The following is a 23558-nucleotide window of genomic DNA, read 5'->3' on the forward strand; positions in this document are numbered from 1 at the left end:
ATGCACAGCCTCCATCCTCAACAGCTCAATCAGCGTTAAAACTATTTCAGGAAATATTCCCCATTTGGCAACCACATTCGCCACTGCAAGTTAAAATTTGGCCTGTGTCCAGCCCCGCCGCCCGCCGCACGGCCCTTATAGTCGCCCGTCCGACATAGGAGCGTACCTCAATCTCTACATTAGCCCTGTTTTACGTATAAACCATGGTTCTGTGGCTCGCGTGGAAATAGAGATACGCCCTTACGTCAGATGAGCGACGTTATCACCGTTCATTTCACAGTTATTTGACGGTTTTCCTGAATTTCTTCCAACTTGATCGCAAATTAGTGACCATCTCTCTCTGTCTTTCTCTCTCTTCCCCCATACTTCCTTCTCACTCTCGGTGAGGTAGCCAGTCCGAGAGCAAGCGTACCGCAAACTATCTTTCCTAAACGGCGCACGAATGTTGCTGCCTTGTGTGCGCATGATAATTATAACGAGCAGTTTGAGGGTAATATTAAGATTACGACGTATAGATAGTAATGGTCAAATGCCTCGTTCTGTCGCTTTTTTCCCGAGATGACGTTTGACGTTGTCGAGTCATCCTAGAGAAGCGTTCGACGGTGAAACTTCCAAACCACGTATCTCGTTTGCTGTGTTTAAAAATCTCCGCCCCCGTTTTATTTTGTTCAAGGAGAACATATCAGTATAATTCCTTGAAGTTTTCTTCGCGTGGAGAAGATGAATCACGAAAGTGTACATGAATTGACGTTGAGTAATTACCAATTAAAACATAAATTATGACAGATAGTCTGCAACGTCGCAAACCGAGATAAGTGGTCTGGTCTGATAGTGTCACCGTCGGTAGGTATCATTTGCGCTGCGTTTGAAATTTTCTGTCGAGATTCATTTTTCCTTCATCAGCCTAGTTTGCTCAGGAAACTTTTCATTTTTTTGTGAGGAAATGTCTGTTAACTGATGAGTCAGCGATTTATTAGATGTCATGTTACTTTTCAGTTATCGGGTAAAGAGGATTCCTTTAAGGGTTACGTTTCTGTGTTTATAAAATCGTGCATGAACTTTCGAACCAAATTTTTTTTCATATCAATGTAATTTATCGACTTTATTTTTTTTCTTCGAAGAATTTTCGGAGGAAATTGAAATAGCAGCAAACAAGTCAAAACCCTGAATCAAGATATATGGTTTTCAAGTTGAACCCTCGTTTTGCAGTAATGTGTCGTGTAAGTGCCGTAGGATTCTCATATGCAGTGACGTACCGATTCAAGTGAGAAAATGCAGATTGACCGCTAAATTACAACTACCTGTTGGCACTCGAACTCAATTAATGAGAGAGAAATCGAGACTGCCCTAGGGCAACAAAAACGTCAATGATCGTTTACTTCCATTTTTCATCTCTTTTGTCGAGGCAAGGTCATAAATTGGCCTTATTTAGCGCACAAAATCAGGTTAATATTGAAATCATTCTCTGGATACCACTTTATCAGCTTCTAGGGCGCACCTGTTGTCTATTCCAATAAGTGAAGGCGAATCAAACCTATTATTTTGTCGAAACCGCAGTCGGAAACCGGTACTCACATTTTAAACGCGGGCATCCTATTGATTGGAAAGCATCCAGAATGAAAGTTGAAGACATGTTCTGTAAGTAAAAATGTGTGATGAAAAAATTGAGAATTTGAGAAAAAAAGAAAAATCTTCAGCGGCACTAAAACTCTTATTTTATTTGAAGCGCAAATAACTTTCTTGCGTCACAAAATTGCACGTGCACATCGAACTTCATCATGACCACTGCCCGTTAAGTAAAGTAATTAACTAATACGTTGGCCAAAAAACTTTTAGGGGAACGGAGTCGATACCAATTTTTTACATCGTCTGCTTACAAATTGCCTGATTCCAGTGATTTGTGAAATCAAATAATTTCCTAAAATAATCACGTTGATTCCACACTCTGATAAAATCATGATCCTTTCATGATGAATCTTTGCACGGCTGATTACATTGCCGAGTCAAATAGTAGCGCGACAGTAAAATCGTTCTGAAAATAATGTCGTGGAAAATTTCCTTGCCCCTACAGTTCATCGCCGAAGAATGGATCGAATTCAGAAGCTCATCTTGAAATTGCGTGAATGTGAATCTACCGCGAGAATGTCTTTTCAATCCCATCCTGCGGTGGTCCGAAATGGGCCTTGCGCGAGGACTCGCAAATTAAATGCAGACCCTATCAGATTTCTTTGATCACGCCTTGTTTTGCAAAACCCGGGAACGGAGGAGCGAGGCCAATAAAGTCAGACAAAACCGCTGGCTACACAAAGGCGACCACAGCCCTAAACACTTGTCGAAGACGACACCAAAACCGCGCTCCATGTGAAGTCTAGATTAACAAAGGATAGATGAGGCCCCAGGCGCTAGCTCCGTCCTTATCCGCGTGCGTGTGTTTTCACGCATGTAGAGCGAGACAGACGATGGAATCTTGGGGAGGATGGGGTGGAGTGGACCAAAGTGAAGGACCCCTAATTATATTACAGTTAGCGATTCCACAAGCTCGGCGCCCATCCCTCCCTCGCGGACGCTTTCGTTTCGTCGCTGGAAAGTGTTCCTCGTCCCCTTTCGTCGCTCCCCTGATATAAAAGCGTAAGTGCTTTTCGGGTTGAGCCTTGGGGTCCGTATAGCTCTATGTTGACAAGGACTCGCGGGAGAGTGGAGGTATGCTCCTATGAGATCCGGGCGACATCCTGCCTCATCCTATTTCTCATCGAGCGTGTTCCCCTGCGTTCCTACTGGAGCCCCGCAAAAGAGACGTATCTGTCATATCTCAACTGTAGAGAAGTGCCATGTTGCCAGGTATGGCCAAAAAAGTTGCAAAGAAAATAAGAGATCTTTCCATCGTCACGAATAGACTTTCATAGACCATAGTTTTTCTTTGGTCACAGGACTTTGTTGGCGAATTAAAAAAAAAATGTTTCAATTAAATGCTCCTTCACAAATTTTCCTATGTTTTGTCGCTTATGACCAAAATAAATCTTATCTATTGTTACTTCACAAGATCCAATTCCAATTATTAAATCAAAATTTACTTTATCAATCGTTGTAAAAAATCCCTTCATACACCGAAAAAAAGTGTTGGGGGTTATCCCCTAAAATTGTTGCACTACCCCCAATTTATCGGATGAAATGGACATTTTCAATTAATTTCGATAGTACCGTAACTCGAGTTGGGTTAGTAACCTAATTTATCGGGTACAACAATTAATTGGAAATGTCCATATCATCCAACAATCCCTTGCTGCTTTTTCCGTATATGTCGTTTTAGGTGGCACTTTATTTTACTCTTCTTTTCCTTCTTTTGAGACGAATTATAAAAAACCTGTGCGCTCAGTGACATGGCGTGCTTTACGATTTATCGATTTATCCGCCATTTAAACCTATGGAAAAGGATCGATAGAGAAGGTGTACGCAACGAACACCTTAATAATCGATTCTATACCATACTTTCAAATGGAGAAATATCGATAATCGATTGTTCATGCCTCAACACTGGCTCACTTCACTTCATTCGTTACAACCTCACTTCACTCGTTAAAATGCCGTTTCAAGACTTGTGCCTTAAATTAGAGCTAGCACCTGGTCAATACACGATTGGTTACCTCATTCCTTTATTAGACTGTCTTTAAAAAATAATAATAAGAAATCAAGCCATATAAATGGTATGTCATTTTTTGAGGAATAAGAATTGTGTGATTACTCTTCTTTTTCTGGCATCGATCACATTTTCAGATCTTGAAATCACTTTTTAAGCAAATATATAGTTATCTATTTGAAAGAATCCATGGTGGTCCTAGCTTTGGGATTCACAATTTAGATTGATGAGCAAAAGTGGTTGGAAAGATGAAATTCAGCAAAATACCCTTGAAAGATTAAAATTCAGCATATATACGCATGATTAAATTTAGCATAAAATTAGGGCGTTTGACAACCCTGCTACTATATGGGACGAAAACGAGTGGGACCAAACTTGACGCCGCATCCAACACAACTCAGAGCGAGAGAGGTTCGTCGTTTTTATGAGAGAAACTTTTTCGAAATTTATACCAAGTTTTTGGCTTTTTCGGGAGGCTTTCTGTTTTTATTTGTTTCCGTCCACCCTTTAGCATCATATAAGGGTGTTTACGAGATCAGCCGGAACTCCTGTCTTCCCTTCTTTCCTTCTCATTTCGTTTTATATTTATCTTTTGCTTTTCTGCTCCCCTCATATTGATTTCAGAACGAGGACTTCAAATGCAAGGGTCGCCGAGGGGTAATGTTGTCTGCACCAATGGCTGTGCAAATAACATTTTCCCGTCTGAAACGCGATGATCTATTCGTTGTTTTGACCGTGAAACCTGATCTGATCCCCATATTTGATACCTATAGGTGGACTTTGAGTTGAATCATAAAAGAGAGTAGCTTTGATTAGCTTCGTTCTCGTTTCATTTTCTCAGTTTTCTAATTTTATGCAATTGCACAAGTGCTGTGCGTACAAAGTAGGGACTGTAGTTTTAGATAGAGTAAGATATATGGACCGCGTTAAACAGAAAGGAACCAAGCCACATCAACTATTGCCAAATTTAATTTGCTAATTTAATTTTTTACATGAAAACAGTTGAGCGGATTTTCGTGCAAATTTCAGTGAATTATCTCCATAGTACGAAGCAAATTCCTTAACATTTTCAAAGAGATCCGCACAAACGTTCTCTCGAAAAAATGAAATTGCCTCGTTAAAATTGGCTGTAGCTGATGTGGCTTGGTTCCTTTCTGTTAAACGCGGTCCATATAGGGACATCACGTAGAAATCTAGATGTCCTGACTCGCGGAGAATCACAGGCCTCCAGATCAAACGTTCGCTTCGTCTCAGAGACACTAGACTGGACGCGGCTTGATGACGGCGCAGAGATACAACTATTCGTGCTTGATGGATGTCCGTGTTGCATCTGCAAAATTGAAGGCGCCATGACGCGAGGCGTAGCTGACTCGCATTTCTCCGCTCTGCGCTGCTAGTGAGATTTCGCCTAAATTCGGGAGAAAGGTTGAAAAACGAGGCCCGATTAAGTCTTTCCTATCTCTAGCTACATTACTCACGTAGCCTTTGAAGCGCCACTAATAATAAAATAATGTTTTAAATAATTTTTCGGAAAAATCAACCAGTCCTCCTAATTGTGGCAACAACTATGTTATTGACCAAAACTCATGAACAATGGCTGGACCGCTTGGTTTTTAAGGCAGAATACATCCATGGTCTCAAAAAAATCAATATCTAAATTTTAGTATGAAAGGGGTTTTAGGGATCTTTTGCCGAATGTTTTGCCCCGGAAGATCCAAAATTCCTTCTTTCAGATATTGAAATTTTGAAGCCACGGATAAATTCAGTGATAAAAAGGATGGGAGCTGGGGATTTTTCGTGAGTTTTGATCCTGGCTGTTGTCAAAATTCAGAAAACTCAATGATTTGAAAATTGGAATATTGGTGGAGCGTAGCTCTTCTAGGAGGCATTTTTTGGGAGAAAAACTTTCTAGATGAAAATGTCTCATTTTTACCCATAGAACAATAGAACATGCTCCTGCAGTATTGCTGTTTAACCCCGAGATCATGTTTGCAGGCCGATTATTGAATTTCATAGACAAAGAGACAGGTAAAGAAGCTTACGGGCAAATGGTGCGATCTTATTGGTTGAAACGGGTGGTTGTTTTAGACCAAGGGAGACAATGACGTACTAACTATGAGGTCCTTCGTGGGCTGCCGTTAGTTATTTTATTATTTCTTGTGTCCATTGCTGTGTCCAAATTGAATCTTTAGATTAGTCGTCCAAATGATCGACTACCCTTTTATATCGTTTCTTATGCAACTGCACACCCCGAGCACACCCCGTCTTCCCTAACTATCTTTAGTTTATTTTAGCATAAATACTTCCATCACGGCCTATGAACAGAACATTGGTCGGAAAAGATGCTTTCACTGAAAAAAAAAACTCCATCCGTGGAAGCCGTACTTACAGGCTAGATAGACACACCGTCCGCGTTCCGGGCTCAGAGGCCGAAAGTTCCGTGCGGAGCACCCGGAGCAATTCAAGCTGCAGCTCAAGCACCCGGAATTGCCAGCCACTGAGCCCGGAACGGACGGTATGTCTACATAGCCCGTAACTTTTTTTTCAGTGTTGGCGTGAGTCAATGGACGAGTCCATCAAGAGTGGATAGACTGGAGACGCGACGCTCAAGGAGGCCGTGAAACGGCGCGGCGCAGGTGAGCCCCCCGAACGCGGGTTCGTGACTTGCCTCTCAACGGCTCGACGGAGCATTTTCCGCATCTTGCATCTTGCACGCATCCGCGACGGGGCGCGGCGCGGCCCAAGAATCGCGCAACTTTATAGAATTGCAGTCACGAGTGCGCGGGGCCCCTAGCGCGCGGCGGCGGCGGCGGGCACAAGGTCTGCAGCTATTGATCACTCTTCTGAGCACGAATCAGGAGTTACATGATTGAGCAGTTCGCCAACACTAATTGCGATCCTATTCTTGCCCCCCCCCCCCCCCGGGTAACTCCTGTTCCAACTGTTCATTTGAAAATTTCATATAGCTACATGATTCGCCAGGAGTTTTCCCACCATATGCCGGCATTCTTTTCCGCTCAACTCATCGTTTCCCGGACGAAGAAACGTACGATGCGTTACTTCACGGTTGCCGAATTGACTCGAACAATTCGATTTTCTCCGAGAATATAACTCTGCGATTTTTTCTCAAACTGTTGTTAAAATTTCAGGAGATTGAAAGAATAATTGGGGGATTTTCAGCAGAAATTCCCAATATCCTCTCGGTAAAAATGGAATTTTCGTGGGAGAGATGTAGCAATAGCTAAAGTGTTAAAGGTTTCAGATCCTACCATGCAGCCTATACATGCGCAGATAAATACGTGAAGCATTGCATGATCCATGAACAACCGCTAAGTTTCAGTGCAAAATCTGAGTTATCGGTACCAGTACACCAAATCGCTTTGGTCATCACTAAACGGTGCGACGGATGTAATTAAGAAAAATACTAAATCACTAATGAGTTATTAGTTTTCCTGAAAATTTAAGGACAGCATTTATTTTGAATACCTTTTTTATTTTCACATTTATGCGATGAGAATACGCGCCGAAAACATTAAGCACAATGGAGGTTCGAAAATTAAAATTTGACCCTCGGAGAAATTTAGCGTTTGGCTCCATGTAGTCCCTGGTAAAAATTGGCGATAGGAGCTGCGTTTCAAAATACCATAGGAGTTCTTACAGCCGACTGAAGAAGGCGATAGAAAATCATATAGCTGGCTGTAGAAAGTGGAAAAAATCATACGGCCGGGCTACACGAAGTGATGAAAAATTATACAGCTGGGCTATAGTTCCTATCACCGGGCTTTACACTTTATCGCCTGGCTGTTGCTTTTTCGCCATCGGCTATAATAGGCTATAAGAAGTGTAGAAATTCGTGTGCTTTGTAAATCCTTAACTTTATACGGAATCACCTTAATATTTACAAAACGCACATTATATTTTCCTTTACTACATATTTTTGTTCATCAATTACAATGAGAATAATTCATACAGAGTGTGCAAACATTTCAAAGTCATGAGTTGAAAAACGCTGACTCCACGAGATTAAATATTAGAGCCTAACACAAAGCGGAGCGACGGCGTACTGGCGCCTACAAACCTAACAGGGATACTTCACGCATTGCGCAACGCGTGAAGTATCCCTGTTAGGTTTGTAGGCGCCAATGCGCGTTTCGCGCTGGCTGCCCGCCCGCCGCGCCGCAGCGTACCACGGCGCTTGGAGCAACTATTTCACATCAGAGGTATTGCACAGTATCATACGAAATTGAAAGCGCTTTAACATATTCGGAATGGCAGACGCCCTTCAAAAGTACGGAGCTTTCCTCGCAAAATAAATGAAGATACTACGGCCCAAAAAGAGAGCGGTAGTCCAAAAACTCACTAAGTCCTAGCATCCGTAATTAGTAACGTTTAGCATACACTTTATCGCCAGGCTGTTGCTTAATCGCCATCGGCTATAAAAGGCTACAAGAAATTGTTTTGCCGGCTGTAGAAGCTATTGGGAATCTTACAGCCGGCTGTAGGTCTATGGTATTTTGGAACACAGATTCTACTGCCAATTTTTACCAGCAGTTTCGCGTTGTCTTATAAAAGAGGGCACCACGCTTGCATTCTCAATATTTTCAGCCACCTTAAATAGAGATGGAATGAAGAGCTGAACAGAGGGGCGATTCAATCGAAAGATTTATGGAATCATGGCCAAGAATGATACCATCATGCCTTCCGCTCTGTGTAGCGAAATAAAAGTTGCAGAGATAGGATTCGTGCGGGCGTGCTGCTGCGAAGAAAAAATCTCCCGATCACTTCCTAAAATTTAAAAATTTATCGAGTTATCAGAAGAAAGCGCGTCTCCGCCCTCGGTGGAATGGTCAGTTTTCGATGATCGGTGGGCTGGAAGTAGAACGATAGGCGAGGGCGGGCAGGGAGGGAGGATACCCCTGAGCACAAAAGGAGAGTCCAGCTTGAAGCGTTTATGGAGCAGCCAATAAATTCTATAAGCCAATAAATAAATCAACGGATCTGATCTCGTTTCTAGTCGGCCTCAGAATTCTCTCACACTGTTGCCGCATTCCCTCACTTAAAATAAGTGTTATGTTATACTTAAGTTAAGTTCCTTGTAAAGCGTCGTGGCTTCATTGTAAAAACAAGTTGAGTCCTCAATAATTTTTTCACCGGTACAAATGCTCGCGAAAATTTCTCCGGTATGTATTGAGAAAAAAATGTGATTTTACGGATTCACCACAGATGATAATGAACCAGTAAATTTTTGCCAACATAATTTAGGTTAGCTGCGTCGTAATCAACAATCACCCACCCCTTTTTCTAGTAAAGAATCAATATAAATAGTTTAAACCCCGCAACAACAGTATTTTTGTGTCAAAGGTATCGGCTAGTTGCGCATCAAACCAACTTTTATCTAGAAAATAATAAAGAAAATTACGAACATAAAACTAATTCTGGGTAAAGCCCTTTACCGTTGACTTTTTCCTTATTTTTTTCCATTTTCTATTTCGTTCTGAGAGCAAAACAGGCTTTAAGGCATAAACGCGTCATTCACTAGCACAAGAGCGTGCAAGAATGAACTCCAAGCGATACCAAGATGAAGCGGAAAGGGTCAGTATCTGAAAAATTGAAGGGAGCGGAAAATTAGTATAATCGGGGTCAGTGAGATTAGTGGGAAAAATAAATGCAGCAAAGGAGCTAACTAGGGCGAGAAGCTCTTTAATCAGATAATGGACCGAAAGGGGGTGACGAGTTATTTTTCTGGAGATGACTGGTTCATAATTGAAGGCGATTGATTGCCCCCCTCCTCCCCTCCCCCGCGAGCCATCATTTCCGTTTCAGTTCCTCTCGGAAAAAGTTTCATTGAACTGTCGGCGCCGACACCACAACTTCCTGAACTCCCATCCGCGCCCCGCGCCTCACAGAAAGCGTGTGAGTACATCGGCTAGCCAGGATTTTTGCTTCATCTCCTATATTTTTTTGCGAAGGAAAAACCTTGATTGACCTGTCTAAAGGCAGTGTCTGCAAATCGTACAATTATTAATGTCATATATTCATATCGTTTCAGCGATTACATTTTCAGATATGTTACATTCATAATGGTTAAACTGCACTCATTCTGTTCGAAAGCTCGGAATGAAATCTGGAGTACGTTTCATTCCGGAATCTATATTTTGCCTTCAAAAATGAGAGTGATGTGAGTAAGGGGTGAAATTAGTTTCGTCAGAGTGGCTTTAGCTCTCAAAAAGAATGAACTCCACCAAGAGAGCGGAGTTTACTCCTGACAAAAAGTAGGCTTCACTCCGTGATCATATAATACTCCAAATTTTGGGGGCAAATTTTTGAGTGAAACCCCCTCCAAAATTCACTCCTAAATTTCCAAAAATGCACTGAGAAAAAGCTATGGCTTATAAACCAATTAGAGGTTCACATGGAACACCACTAATAGTAGTAAAGACAACATATAATAATATCACATATACCTTAGTGATGGTACGAGATACCTTAGTATGGTACGAAATACTTTAGTATGGTGTATGAAATACCGTAGTATGGTATACGAAATACCTTAGTATGGTTCAAAGATTGAGAATCATTGGTTCATTTACGAACACTTGTGGTGCTCCATATGAACCACTACTGGTTTACAGATCCTTAGATTTTTTTCCGTGTGTGGCTGTCCAAGTACACAATTAAAAAATCGCAGTAAAATCCTGTGTGAGTGTATTTTTTTCTGGAGTGTATGTAGCTATCAAACAACTGGAGTGATATGAATGCGGAGGAAATCTGCTCTATTTAAGCGCAAGACGTATAACGCAAGAAGAGTAGATTCCGCTCAGAAAGAGCGCAAGTCACTCCGTAAAAAGGGTAGATGCTGAATCGGATTCATATCACTTGGCCTCTTTGCATATAGTATGATATAAGCTTTGGTGCGTATTTCCCTCCAGATTTCACTCTAGGATGTTTAAAAGGATAGTCATCTAGTTCCTTAATTTCTGGAAATTTTCTCATTTAACATGTCTCGTACTGAAAATATCTTTAAGAGACGCTGATTCAGATTTTAAAGTATAGGAATGACTGAAAGTCATTATTATTTTTGAGCCCGTAATGTTGAACGGTGCTTTTCAGAATAATTTGGATCGTGCTCAATATGTCTGGCCCAGACCCTGGAACTTCGAATGAGTCTGTTGCACTCTGATGTCAAAAAATTATGATTTGATGGTTTCAGATAACCTAAACGCCTAAACATTGCCTCATGTATGATTACAGTTTTTCAAAAACACGGTTAAAGGCGTCATCTAGATTGGCAAGGCAAGACCATTGTTTCTCTCCTCCTAGTGTCGTCAGCAACGCACCGTACTTACATCATTTACACAGTGCAAATTCTCATCACAGATTGATTGACTCTCACAATACCGCAATGAACGAAGCCAACTCTTGGGTTTCTCGACGCTCCCAGTTGAACGCGATCGTAAGACGCATGCATCTGACCGGATCTGAAAAAACATCAGCCTTTCACAAACAGTTGTAAATAATTCTCAAAGTTTAGATTGAGTTGCATTCAAATCCTCCTGTGGCTCAGCTAAAAATAGGTGATAAGTTGTATAATACGGTTTGCGCTCAACAGGAAGACAATGCCTCTGATATTCCCGTGAAGAGTTCATTCCGTTGTAATAACTCAACATTGGAACTGCTCACAAATTATTTTAGACAATAAATACAACCTCGGGTAAAATAATTAGAAATGTTAGTTTCGCTGCGTACCTGGAAAAAATTACTCTAATTAATCGTATAGCAAGAGTGCAGAAAGAGGATCCGGTCGAAAAGTTGAGTCGATCCAACCCCAAAATCGTCCCTATTGCCGCTTTAAACAAAGTGCCGGAAATTTCGACGAATTTCGCAAGAATCAAGTACATGTTTTAGCCAAGCGTGAAACTCCACTAAACACATGACGGCAACGTGCAATTTAATATAAAGGAGAGGAGGGTGGAGCGTTTGCTGATGAGTTGATCCAATTTCGACGGAAACTGATGGAATAACCTCTCCTGTCGTCACTTGTCGCGCCCAATCACACATCGCTTCACAGGAAATCGTGCGGGCGCCCTTGCCTGATGTCTAGTAGAAATCAACGACTTCCCAGCCGTAAATGCGTGAAAAAGGTTAAATTGCCGAGTATTTAAGCGACCCAGATTGCTGCGGTCCTCGTGGGGACCGGACATTTCCGCATTCAAGCATTGCAAGTGATGGTCTCGGATCAGAGAAATCGTTGAACTTGCGAGAAACATAAATTCATAAAGACGTGCACTTCATGCATGGGTAGGCATAAAACTTTGTAATATCGCGTTGAAATTAACGTCCGTGAGGAAGAATACCATTTTATCGAGTCTCATAGAGGAAATATGGCAGTGTCATAGATTAATTACTTTTAGTTTTGCATATGAGAGTAGCATTGAATCCATTCTGAACCAATTTTTTAGAGTGTTTATTTTCGTTTTTGTTTTTCCAGATAGTAACTCCTATCGAGGATTCTTCTCTAAGATCCTACTTTCCTCAAAAATTTGAAGTACAAAATTTTCAAAAACATTCGCAGTCCGAAATTTCCTCCTGACCGGGTGGAACAACACTTCTGATACTCATAAAACCAAAAATTAAAAATACGAGTTTAGAAGTTTTTTTACTTATATCAGCAGAATATTCTAATAATGCGCGAGTAAAATTTGTACGGATATGCTTGCTTTTTTTATAAAAAGTGCAAGCGAGTCCTATATATCATTATTTTTTACGTATTAAACTTAAGTTGACTTCATAAGTGTTTCTTCAGTATTTTTTTCTTGTGCAGATTGACTTATCCGCTCGAATGAAATCAAGTAGCAATACGAGGGTGATCACCCATGTTGTTTAGGCTGTCGCTAAATCGTTTGTAATTTACCAAATTCTGCAGTGATGCGGATAAAGTCAGTTCGGGGGAATCTGCCCCAGAAGGGCCCATAGGTGTAGTGGGGGAGGACCTATCGTACCGCTGATCGAGGACGCAATTTTGCGAGGTGTGCATAATCGGACGGGAGCGTAGCAGGTGGGGGGAAGGGGGGCGTGGGCTCGTTATTTGGGGAGCCCGAATTTGGGATGGTGTTAGCCGCCTAATTGGATAGCCGGGGCTTTGTTTCAACTTGACCATTAAATAATTATCAAGTGCCCGGTGCGGAAACGGGGAAATTGAAAATAAATTGCGGCAATGAAGCGGGAGGCTCGTTGCCAAGTAGAATTGTTCACTCCTGCACGGCATAAATTCCCTAATCTTCATCAGTTCAAGGTCGTTAACCGCTAATTCACCGGAAAAAAAGGATGTTGATTTAACAATTTGGATTTAAAAAAGTGTGCGAGAACTCACAAAATGCTGAATTAAAAGCTACAGCAGTTACTTTAGCAATGTTAATATGTAAAACTAACTGCTGTGGCGGTTGATTCAGCGTTTTGTGAGTTCTCGTACACGTTTTTACATCCAGAATGTTAAATCAGCATCCATTGTCTTCGGTGTTGCAAATCAATGGTCAGAGTTGAAAAATGCGTGTCACCTGTTGAATGTTTCAAAATCTTCAATCATGATTTCAACTTTCGTTTCTCTCACGAAAGAACGTAACTACATTTAGATGTTGCCAAATATTTCCGTATAAATTGCACTCTTACTAGGCGAATCTTGGGCATTTCTAATTGAGAATTGTATTGATTTTTCTTCTGATCTCATGCAAAATTCAGAAAAACTTAGACAAAAAATGTACGTATATTTGTTTATGTAAGATGGAATTGTTTGAGTCAATTTTGCAACCTCGGAATGTAGTTACGATCCTTTGTCCGGGAAACGACGAATTGTTTACTATAATATTTGAAAATTGAGGAATGAAATTCCTGGAAATTTTCGAGAAAAACTATACTTATCATAATTTTGCGAGGAAAACAAAATAAAATGTGTGATTCGCACGTATCTGAAGTATGTATTTTTAGTCTAGAGTGTTTAAAGTACTCTTACGCTACCAAAAAAAGCAGTATTGCTGTTTTGACCGACTTTTCAAACTTGAGTGCTCCTATAAAACGACTAATGCAGGTCTGGAGAATTTGTTGATCATGCTGAAACATGCATGAAAATATTCCTCTTTTTCGCCAAAAATCAAGAGATATGAGAAAAAACGTAAAAGTTGTTGTAGTCTCCTGTAAGATAGCTGTAATTACAAATTACTCTGTAAGACATACTGCATTATTGCAGTCTTGTGCAAATTGACACTCTCTCTGCTGACTTTCAATAATAAGATTTGTTGACCATGCAAACAGGAGGTATTTCATACTACTGTTTTACGCAACATGCAAAAAATAAATCTTTGCTCTTTCTTGGTCATAGGTAACTCTACCGATTATCAAACAACCTAGGTAATATTTTAGTATGGTCAAATTGATGATTATTGTCAACTTTGGAAACACTACATGCTGTGTTTCTCATAATTTTTTGCCAGAATCCATAAAAGTAGATTTTCTCAAAATGTCTGCTCCCTTCGTTATCTCGACGAAGTAAAAGTTTAATTCATGTGTAATGCACTGAAAACTGGACTCTGCACTCTTGCCGGTCTGATGATTCTATTTTTAAGGAGACATTTTTAAGTGTTTATTAGTTCTAGATTCATTCTTAAATGGACTGCATTTTGCAATTCGGAATTAAAATTTCTGGCTCAGTTTAGAAACAATGTAGTTACCATTAGTTTCCCAATGTACATACTTGTTTTTACAGATGAGCCAGAAATTGTAGTTCCGCATTGCAAAATAAGGTTCAAATAGTAGTAGTGCCGTTGATTGACTGGTTTCTACCTACCAAACACCATTGATCACCGAAATCAATCTTTACTCATTTAAAACCATACAAATTCGATTGATGAAGAGGGCTTGTTTATAAAGTATTCTCGCATGTTTAGGTAACAGCCGGCAACCTTGTTTTCACTGCTCCCGAGATCACTTGACCTTTGCTAGTAATCGCACTGAATCGCACGGTATCTCTTTTTGCACACCGAAAATAATTCAAAACAAAATCCACCAATTAACAGTGCCACGATGACTCGTGCAATTAAATAACGTGCTCCGACATTTTTCAACTACGAAGGATTAATAAGAAGTCCTTAAAACATCACTGCCATAGTGGACTGGGAGATTCGTTCAAGCATCCTGGCACTTTAATACTTGTATTGTTTACAGGCATTTTCAATTTGATAACCGTTTAGTGTGCAGTTGTGTCATGTAATTTACGAGAAGGTAAAGAGAAAAGTTTTCAGACTTTTGAGTGTGTAACAAAAGCAGGGTCTAAAGCCTGGAAAATTAGTGGGTAGATAGAAAGGAGCAATTCCGAGTCGAATGCTCTAACACCGAACCGCTCACAGCATCAACATTGCTTTGTCCGATAAGTTTATTCACTCCCCATACCTTTTAGGATCCTAAACTCCCTACTGTTTACTCCTGCTAAATTCATTCAAAATATTTAAACCTTTGTAGTGAAAGGAGGAGTGGTGTTGAAGGAGCGAGAGTGGGAGAGGATTGAATAATTTTATACAGCCACATGTGTGTTATTTTGACATTTGTAAGCATTTCAAGTCCCGTTTGTTGAGTCTTGGAACCTAGTGTTTGAAATTATGTGAACGCGTACTGAAATTTAAGATAAATGTAGAGACATTTGTTGCACTGACGTAATCGTATTCATCTCTTCTAAAAAACCAACAGTATGACCAGTTTTGAAGCGCGGACTTCATGTTTAAGGTATAAAAGAAAAAAATTCCATATTGAATGTGGATGGATTATTTTCACACATCTGCGAAATAATAATTGTAAGATTAAGAGAAAAAGGAAAAACTAAAAACTATACTGCTATCTTTTGAATGCACCTTCAAGTAATCGATTCTAGTTAGTTTTGCATTGACTCTAGACTGTTAGATCGACGGTTATGAATATTGTATCGGCATTACTGGTCAGTCTATTCAGAATACCACCATTCCAGCTCGGGGTACCCAGTGTGGCCTACTCTATCATATGAAGGCTAATCGCCGCCTTTCATCTTGGAAAGAGCAAGAAATATCGGTAAAAACGATTTGAATGGTGCTGAAATCAATTCTTGTGAAAACAAATTTGCGAGTTCTTTACTACTGATCACTGAGATACAAATATTGTTTTGGACCATTTTGATTGATCTCTCCCTCCTGATTCAAGCAGAGGATGCGCTCCCGCATGCAGTTGCTCTCACAGATACATCCCACATGCACTTGCATTGAGACTCAGTGCGTCACTGCGTATACCGGCCGCTGTATTCGTGATTTATATATTAATTTATCAACTTCATTTTTAAGTTTGAAAAATATTTCGCTTTACCGGATGACATAATTCTAAATCTCACCTCCTCTTCTTTCTTATTCCTCTTCCTGCTCCCATCGTCCTCCGAGTGTGTTACACACCTGCTTCCATTGCTGCCATACTTATTGCCTATGCAAACATCTACAGGCTTCGCAGTTGCCGGGAAGGCATTACTTACCAAAGGCGAGACTAGAACGAGAAAAAGTAAAGATTTCATACATTTCTCTCTTCGTGTTACTCCGGCTAATTTATGTTCTCTCGATAACCGTTTTATTCCGCGTTGATAGAGTTTTTCGTCTGTGAAATGCGCTCTGCGAGATGAATTATGATTTATTGGTTTTACTGTAGCCCAATATTTTTCCACTCCGTTTTTATCGCTCGTATTCCTCTTTGAGGAGACCTTAATTTTATCTCAGCAAAAGTAAAAAGGAAAAAATGAAAATAAACTCATCTAAACTTGTTCAGTCTCCTGCTTTATCTCGGCGTTCCTAAAAAAATGGAGTGAACATTTCTCGATTAATTTTAATCCTATTCGCTCAATATCCGACGCAGAAATGAGAGGGATTAAACTTTTATCTACCTATGTTGATCTTTCGTTTATTGATTTCTTACCAATCCTAAATTCTATGTTATTTCTCTCTGTTTCAGTTGTGTTATGTTTACTTTGCTCATCTCTCGTTCAAGGTAAGCCTCTTTTAACGTTTGCTGCCATTCCACGTGGTTCTACTTAAGTTATTCATTCCTATAAATTCTGTGCATCGAAGTATAAGATTCAATCATGAAGTGCCTTAAACACAATGTTGACACAATGGAAATTCCTTACATCATCAAAGGGACGAAATTCCTAGTAATTTTGTCATTTTGCACATAATAAAAAAAAGAAATATGAGATGAGTTTCGTAATAATTTCCACTAGAAATTTGCCAAATGTTTGTAAATTCATTCTCAGTGGCCAATTTAAGTTCCTCTAACTGCGAAAAGTATAAGTTAATTATGTTAAAATCCAACTCTTGAGTCGCCTTGAGAAATTCGTGGCGTACGAATCGTTTTTCACCGGTTTCTTGCAGTATAGTGATAAAGTGATATGTGATGTAGTGATTCCTTTGATTCTGGTGGTTCTGCTAAAAATCCTGAGGATTTTTTTTTTTTTTAATTTTTTTTTTAAAATATATAATCAATGGACGTGGACTCTTAGTTTTGTTGAAAGTAAGAAAGTTTGTCAGGACCTCGTTGAAACCCATCAATCTTCTTTTACGGCGGGCGCCCGGTGCGGCATGGGTCGGAGGTCGCAGTGCATGTCAGCAGGCTCTGGAATAACCTACCGCCAAGTTGGCGATTTGGTGCCAAAATGGAAAGATTTGGTAAAACATAGGTACTTCTCAGATAATGCAGTCTGCAATTCCCATTTGCAACTCAAAATTACCTATAAACTCAACTCAACTTTTTTAGATTGTCACTCAGATCTTTTCCACTAGACAGTGCCCACATTTTCCAAAAGGGGGAAAAACATGCATATACTGAATACCGCACTCAGAACTCTAGGGAGACTCAATGCTGGAAATACTGTTCTACTTCTAATTTCACATTCGAAATTTCCTGGACTTAACATGTCTGATAGAAGAAAATTTACGGCGACTCAGTTTAAAACTACTCCTAAATGATTTTAATCTGAAGTGTGACTTGCTAATTTTCTGTTCAATTCAGTCCAATCCATCTACTGAATTGGAAGCAGTTTGGATCACTGCTCAAATTACTTTTCAAATTTTAGATAAAGCACTCTATCGAAAAAAGTTAAAGCGGTATCAGACTTCTATTATGATTAGATTAATTTTAATGAATTCCGTATCACCCACCCGCCATATTTTCCGCACATTTTTAAAACGTTGATCTTGCCGGTAAAAGCGGCATTTAAATTAAATTGCGAGTATAAATAATATTCGTGAGTAGGATTGTTTTGATAGCTGTCTGAGTCTATCTAGGGCCTATAGATAATCCCGACAATGGGACTGTGACACGATGATATGATACACTCCCTTGTTTGTTCATGAAACCACCTCATCAAATTTTATCCGTCCTCCATACCGTTGAATGCGTGAGAAGAAGAGCCGAGTGTACAAGACTATCGATCCCTATTATAGTTCATCATGATTAGTCATTAGAGGTAGCGCATCCTTGCCAGTTGTTGCCGAGGAAATTCCTCCGACACACTCTTAGTCTCACGGAAAACAGCAATTTTGTGGAAGCAACAAATTTTAACGATGAATGACTCCTCAGCAAAAACAAATTTAACTTATTGAAGCGAAATCAACTCTGATGATTTAGGACCTTGCCTGATTTGGGAGAAAAAAATGGGGTGTCAACTCAGCCTATGATAGGAGAGACTTATTCGGGCATCGTCTTTTAACTTTCCTTCCGAATCTGAGCGCGCGGCACCTTATTGGCCTTATAGAGCATTGCGAGTTCACGCCTCGCGCCATCGCGCCTTCAATTTTGCAGACGCAACACGGACATCCATCGAGTACGAATAGTTGTATCTCTGCGCCGTCATCAACGCGCGTCCTTTTCCTTGCCTCATTTCCATATTGTGATCGTTTCCGTCTGTCTTATTCCTATTTGTCTTTATACTTCAAGGGTTAAGTAGGCAATACAACCGAAGATAGCAGGGCCATATTCAAGCCAGATTTTTTAACTTGTATACTAAATATTAGCGACACCTTATTGCCAGCAGAGAGCGGAGCATTGCAAATTCATGCCTAGCGCTATTGCGCTCTTAATTTTGCAGATGCAACACGAATGTCCATTAAGCACGAATATTTGTGCCTCTGCGCTGTCATCGATGCGCATTAAGGTTGTCTCTTTCTTTTGAAATTTGAGAAAAGTTAACGTTAAGTTAATTTGCTCGATAATGCTAGGGTGGATCCAAATCAATAATCACTTCGGAAAAAAAGAGGAAAGGAAAATTTCAGGGGTTCCCACAGCGCCTTAAGAGGCGCACGTCCTAATATCGGTATTTTAGTTGAGCTACCAATTGAGGTGTAAAAAAAAACAGCCAAGTCCGCCCTTATTTTATTAAAATTTTAAGCGCAGCCCGTAACGGGATTTTACGTAGCAACTTCTAAACGATAAGTACATCTTCACGTGCGTTTTATACTTATCAAATGGAACATGTAATGTATAGCAGCGAAGTAACTGTCACACAAATATCGTCATTCGTTTTTTTGCCGTTAAACTAATTCGTTGCATTTGAATAATCTTATTTATAAATATTTACTTCCCATTCCTCATTGTTTTTAAAATGAGAAGTAAGTATCTATTAGCTTATTCAACTGTGCCGATATTAGTTTTATAGCAAAAAAACCAAGAACTTTATTTGCATGATATTACATGATACAACATGTTCCATTGGAACAGTATAACAATTTCAAAACTCATTTCCGAACTACTAAGGGTATAAGTCAATCATTATGCACACTTCTCAAAGAAAAATCATAATTTTGAGGGATTTAGTTTGTACTGTGGGTGTAGAAAATATCTCTGCTAGCCCGAAAATCCTGGCAGCGCCTAACCCTCCGACGTCGCGAGCCGTAATAACGTTAACATCACGAACAAGGTGTGTATCACCTGCGTTTTGCACCCCGCAGATTTGAAACTGGAACGGGGTGGAGGAGGGGATGGAGGATTTCTTTGACAATGTTGCTCGCTGTGTGTGCCTCCGGAAATTAACCGGTTAAATATTTATACGCTAAGTGAGCATGCATCATCCTCCAGTGCCGTCTTGACTCGCTCCATGTTGGTCTTGGTGCGTGTGTCGCGTTGTCTCTTCCGGATGTCGCCTCGCGATTCGCGAAAGAACTCCCCGTCGCGAACCGTCCTTTGAGGCTGAACGTTTTCGGATGAGCCCGTTGGCGAAGTTTTCGTTACGTCAGAGGAGAAAACCCCATCACACGCATACGGTTATTTTTCTAAAACTCGCTGTCGTGTTTTTTGTCACCTCGTTTCCACTTTTGCGATCCATTTTAAACTTTCAAACAGCTTTCGAGGAAATGTTCTCTCTCTGATAGTAGTTTTGATTCGGTTATTTTTTTTTTTTGTTTGTTTTTTTTTTTTTTTTTTGTGTTTTGTTAAACTGCATCTTGTTTCACTGATCACTTTTTTCAAAAAAGGGATCGTTGAAAAATAGGAAGAAAAGAATATCATAACAATTTTGCACAGCTCCAGTAAGGCTATATATCATGTTTTTTCAACCTGCGCATTCATCTATTTGAGTCACGAAAGTAAACAGATTAAAAGAGAGAAGACAAATTCATTGAATGTCTGTTACTGAATTCGCAATATCAATCTCATCATTTAAAGATACGAAGGATGACCGATCACAATCAAGAGAGTTACCGTGATTGTAAATCTGGATGAACAGCCACTGAAAAAAGAATGGGGGGGGGGAGGGGGGTCTATTTTCTCCCTTAAAATAACCGCGTATGAACAGAGTAACTTTTTGTAGAATAAAATGAAAACAAAATTGTACAAAACAAATCAAATTGCTTTTTTCTCGTCAAATTTTCTCAAGATCTTAGCTCTCGGTCTATTGCTTACGTTTTTTGAGATAGAAAGAGATAGGTAAGGGTGGAGAGAGAGAGAGAATCGTAACAACAAAGAGCGGACCCTTCCTCTGTCTCCGAGTAAACTATGAGTTCAAGGGTCGAAAAGAGACGGAGACATTTATAAATCTGCCACTGCAAAAGAAACTCATGGGAAAAAAATAAAAACTCCTTCCCGATGCTTTCATTTGTCATAGCTGTTTCTTCCCGCAGCATCCGAAGTTTAACAACTTTTTATCGTTTTTCTTTTTTTTTTCCTTCGAGCCCTTTCCCAAGTTCTTCTGACTTCATCCACTTTGAATATTTATTCAGCGTAAATTACACTTATTTTCCTCCCTGCTTTTTCCCGCAGCCTCCCTGTTTTCCTCCCTTTTTTCGCCATTCTTATGTCTTAATTTTTGAAGGGTAAATTTTCGCGGAAAGGGGCAAAGAACAATTTTGCAACGAGAGGTAAAGGTTTTAGCTATTTGAACAAAATATTTGTATCATGGCATTATGCTCTGGAAAAAAAAAAACACATGGGATCTAGAGTCCAGACTCTTAAAAACATCGACAAGAAAAAATACTCTTGATTCAATCAGATTTAAGCTTAAATCAAGAACCAAGTCTCTTAATTTGAGCGCATTTCCTTTTGATTTAAGCTTAAATCTGATTGAATCAAGAGTCCTTTTTCTTGTCAATGTTTTCAAGAGTCAGGACTCTAGATCCAATGTGTTTTTTTTTTTTCCTGGGTTTTGTGTCCATAAATATGCACTATCAGTAGAGGGTTCGGCTTTGACTTCCCGCTTTGTTTGTACTTAGCCATAAGGATAGTCACAACTTTTCTGGAGGAGAGATACAAATTTTTAGGAGCAGCCCGAGACGATGATAACAGTGGAACAACAAAGATGAAAAAAACGGGAAACAAGGCTAAAAATACACAATTATGAAACCCGAGACGTTTCGACTCAACACTGAGTCATTTTCAGTCGGAAACAATAAAAAATTTTTAAAAGAAAAACGCTAAAAACCTGAGCTCTACATGGTGGGGCCGGGATCTGAGAGAAAAAAAAAAGAAAATTGATAACAAACAAGACACATCGATGCCAGCACCAGTAACCGAAAATGACCGATACGCTAGTTCACGATCCACACACAGATGGCAGCACTAACCAGTGAAACAATTAAGTTCAAGGAAAAGCCAATAGGTGCCGCTGGGGCGTCAACCTAAACCTGACTTTTTAAAAAGTGAGTGGTATATTGCACTAAGCCCGCTGATGTCAGTGCGGTTATTACACACAGAATCCCCATGTTTGAGGATTTCGATCATTTCCAGGACCAGTCTGGGAAACAACTTCTCTTCCTTACATAAAATTACCACCTTATCAAAATCGAACCGGTGACCAAATTCTGTTTGGTGCCTCTTGAGTGCTGTTAACTCACTATTGTCATATTTATGACCACCAAGCCTCTTCCTTAGAAGTTGCTTGGTCTGACCGATGTAACTGATGTCGCAATTTCCACAAGGAATTTTATAGACCAAACCCGATTCCTGCAGAATCGGATTTTTAGCCTTCACCCTAGACATCAGGAACTCAAGATTGTTGTATTTGGTGTTAACCACATGGTACCCGAACAATTTTAAAATCGATGACAAATTTTCCGAAAGGAAGGGAACGTATGGAAGGCATACAATTTTGTCGAGATCCCGTTCTTTGGTAGTTTTATCCTGCCCCCCTCTCTTATTAAAACTACTAAGTACCTGGCGGAAAATCTTTGCTATCAAATTGGGTGGATAACAATTTTCAACCAACAGATTCTTTCCAATCTGGATCATCTCATGCCGATATGAAACATGAGAGAGACCAATTATGCGCCGTGCTAAATTAGATGCAACGTTTTTCTTTACATTCATGGGTTGAACAGATAAAAAATTAACATAACGACCAGACGCCGTTGGTTTCTGATACCACTTACATCTAATCTCGCTATTCACCCTTATTAAAGTCATATCCAAAAAATTGAGGCAGTTGTTATTCTCAATTTCAAGGGTAAATTTTATGGCGGGATTTAAACTGTTGAAAAATTCAAGAATAGCATGCGTATCTTCTTTTTTTACACAAGAAAAAATATCATCGACATACCGCTTGTACATGCGGATTTCGATGGGAGATAAACTCAAAGCAGTACTTTCGATGCGCTCCATGGATATGTTAGCCATGACAGCCGAAAGGCTACCTCCCATGGCCAAACCCGAAATTTGTTGATAAAACGCATCATTATACTGACAGATGGTATTGGTGAGGCACACTTTTAACGTACTAAAAAACTGTTCTTTAGGTAACGGACAGAACATTTCAACTTCCTCCCATTTCAATTCCACACATTGAAGGGCAAAATCAACAGATATGTTAGTGTACATGCTAACTACATCAAGAGATATTAAATCATAACCGTCAGGTACCTTTACACCATTGATGAAATCAAAAAATTCAAAAGAGTTCCGAATATGCGAGTCCCCCTTACCGACAATGTTCGACAAAATGCTAGATAAAAACCTGGATAGTTTTTGGTATGGTGTTCCTATTGTGCTAACGATTGGTCGCAAAGGCAATTCTGCCTTATGCAGCTTAACAAAACCATAAATTTTGGCAACGCTGCCACCACTAACCATAAGATGTTTACACATACCATCATTTATATGACCTTCCGCAAGCCATTTTTTGACAATAGAGTTGTTCTTATCGATTTGCGAAGGCACTAGAGACCTAGCCACCTTCTTGTATACACTTGTATCCCTGAGAATATGAAGCATTTTGTTTGAGTAGTCATTGCCATCCATGACCACTACCTTGTTGGACTTATCTGCTTTTACAAACTTTAAAGACCTGTTTCTTTTACAAAACATTATGGTGTTCTTTAGATCCTCTTTGAGATTTCTCATCAACCTACACTGATTAAATTTCCGGTTCGACATGATGTTTATTTTTTCA

The 23558-nt window shown here is 39.8% G+C and overlaps 1 protein-coding gene across 4 annotated transcripts in view; it reads left to right on the forward strand.

The window, feature by feature from the left end:
* Positions 1-23558, forward strand: part of Neto (Neuropilin and tolloid-like) — a 289241-nt gene that overhangs the window by 104945 nt on the left and 160738 nt on the right. For all 4 annotated transcript variants that reach the window (XM_072298913.1, XM_072298910.1, XM_072298911.1 and 1 more), the window contains exon 3: positions 16640-16675. In XM_072298913.1, coding sequence (XP_072155014.1) covers positions 16640-16675 — 36 coding nt within the window. The remainder of the gene's footprint in view (positions 1-16639; positions 16676-23558) is intronic.

The sequence above is a fragment of the Bemisia tabaci genome, chromosome 3, assembly GCF_918797505.1.
Source record: "Bemisia tabaci chromosome 3, PGI_BMITA_v3".
Lineage (NCBI taxonomy): Eukaryota > Metazoa > Arthropoda > Insecta > Hemiptera > Aleyrodidae > Bemisia > Bemisia tabaci.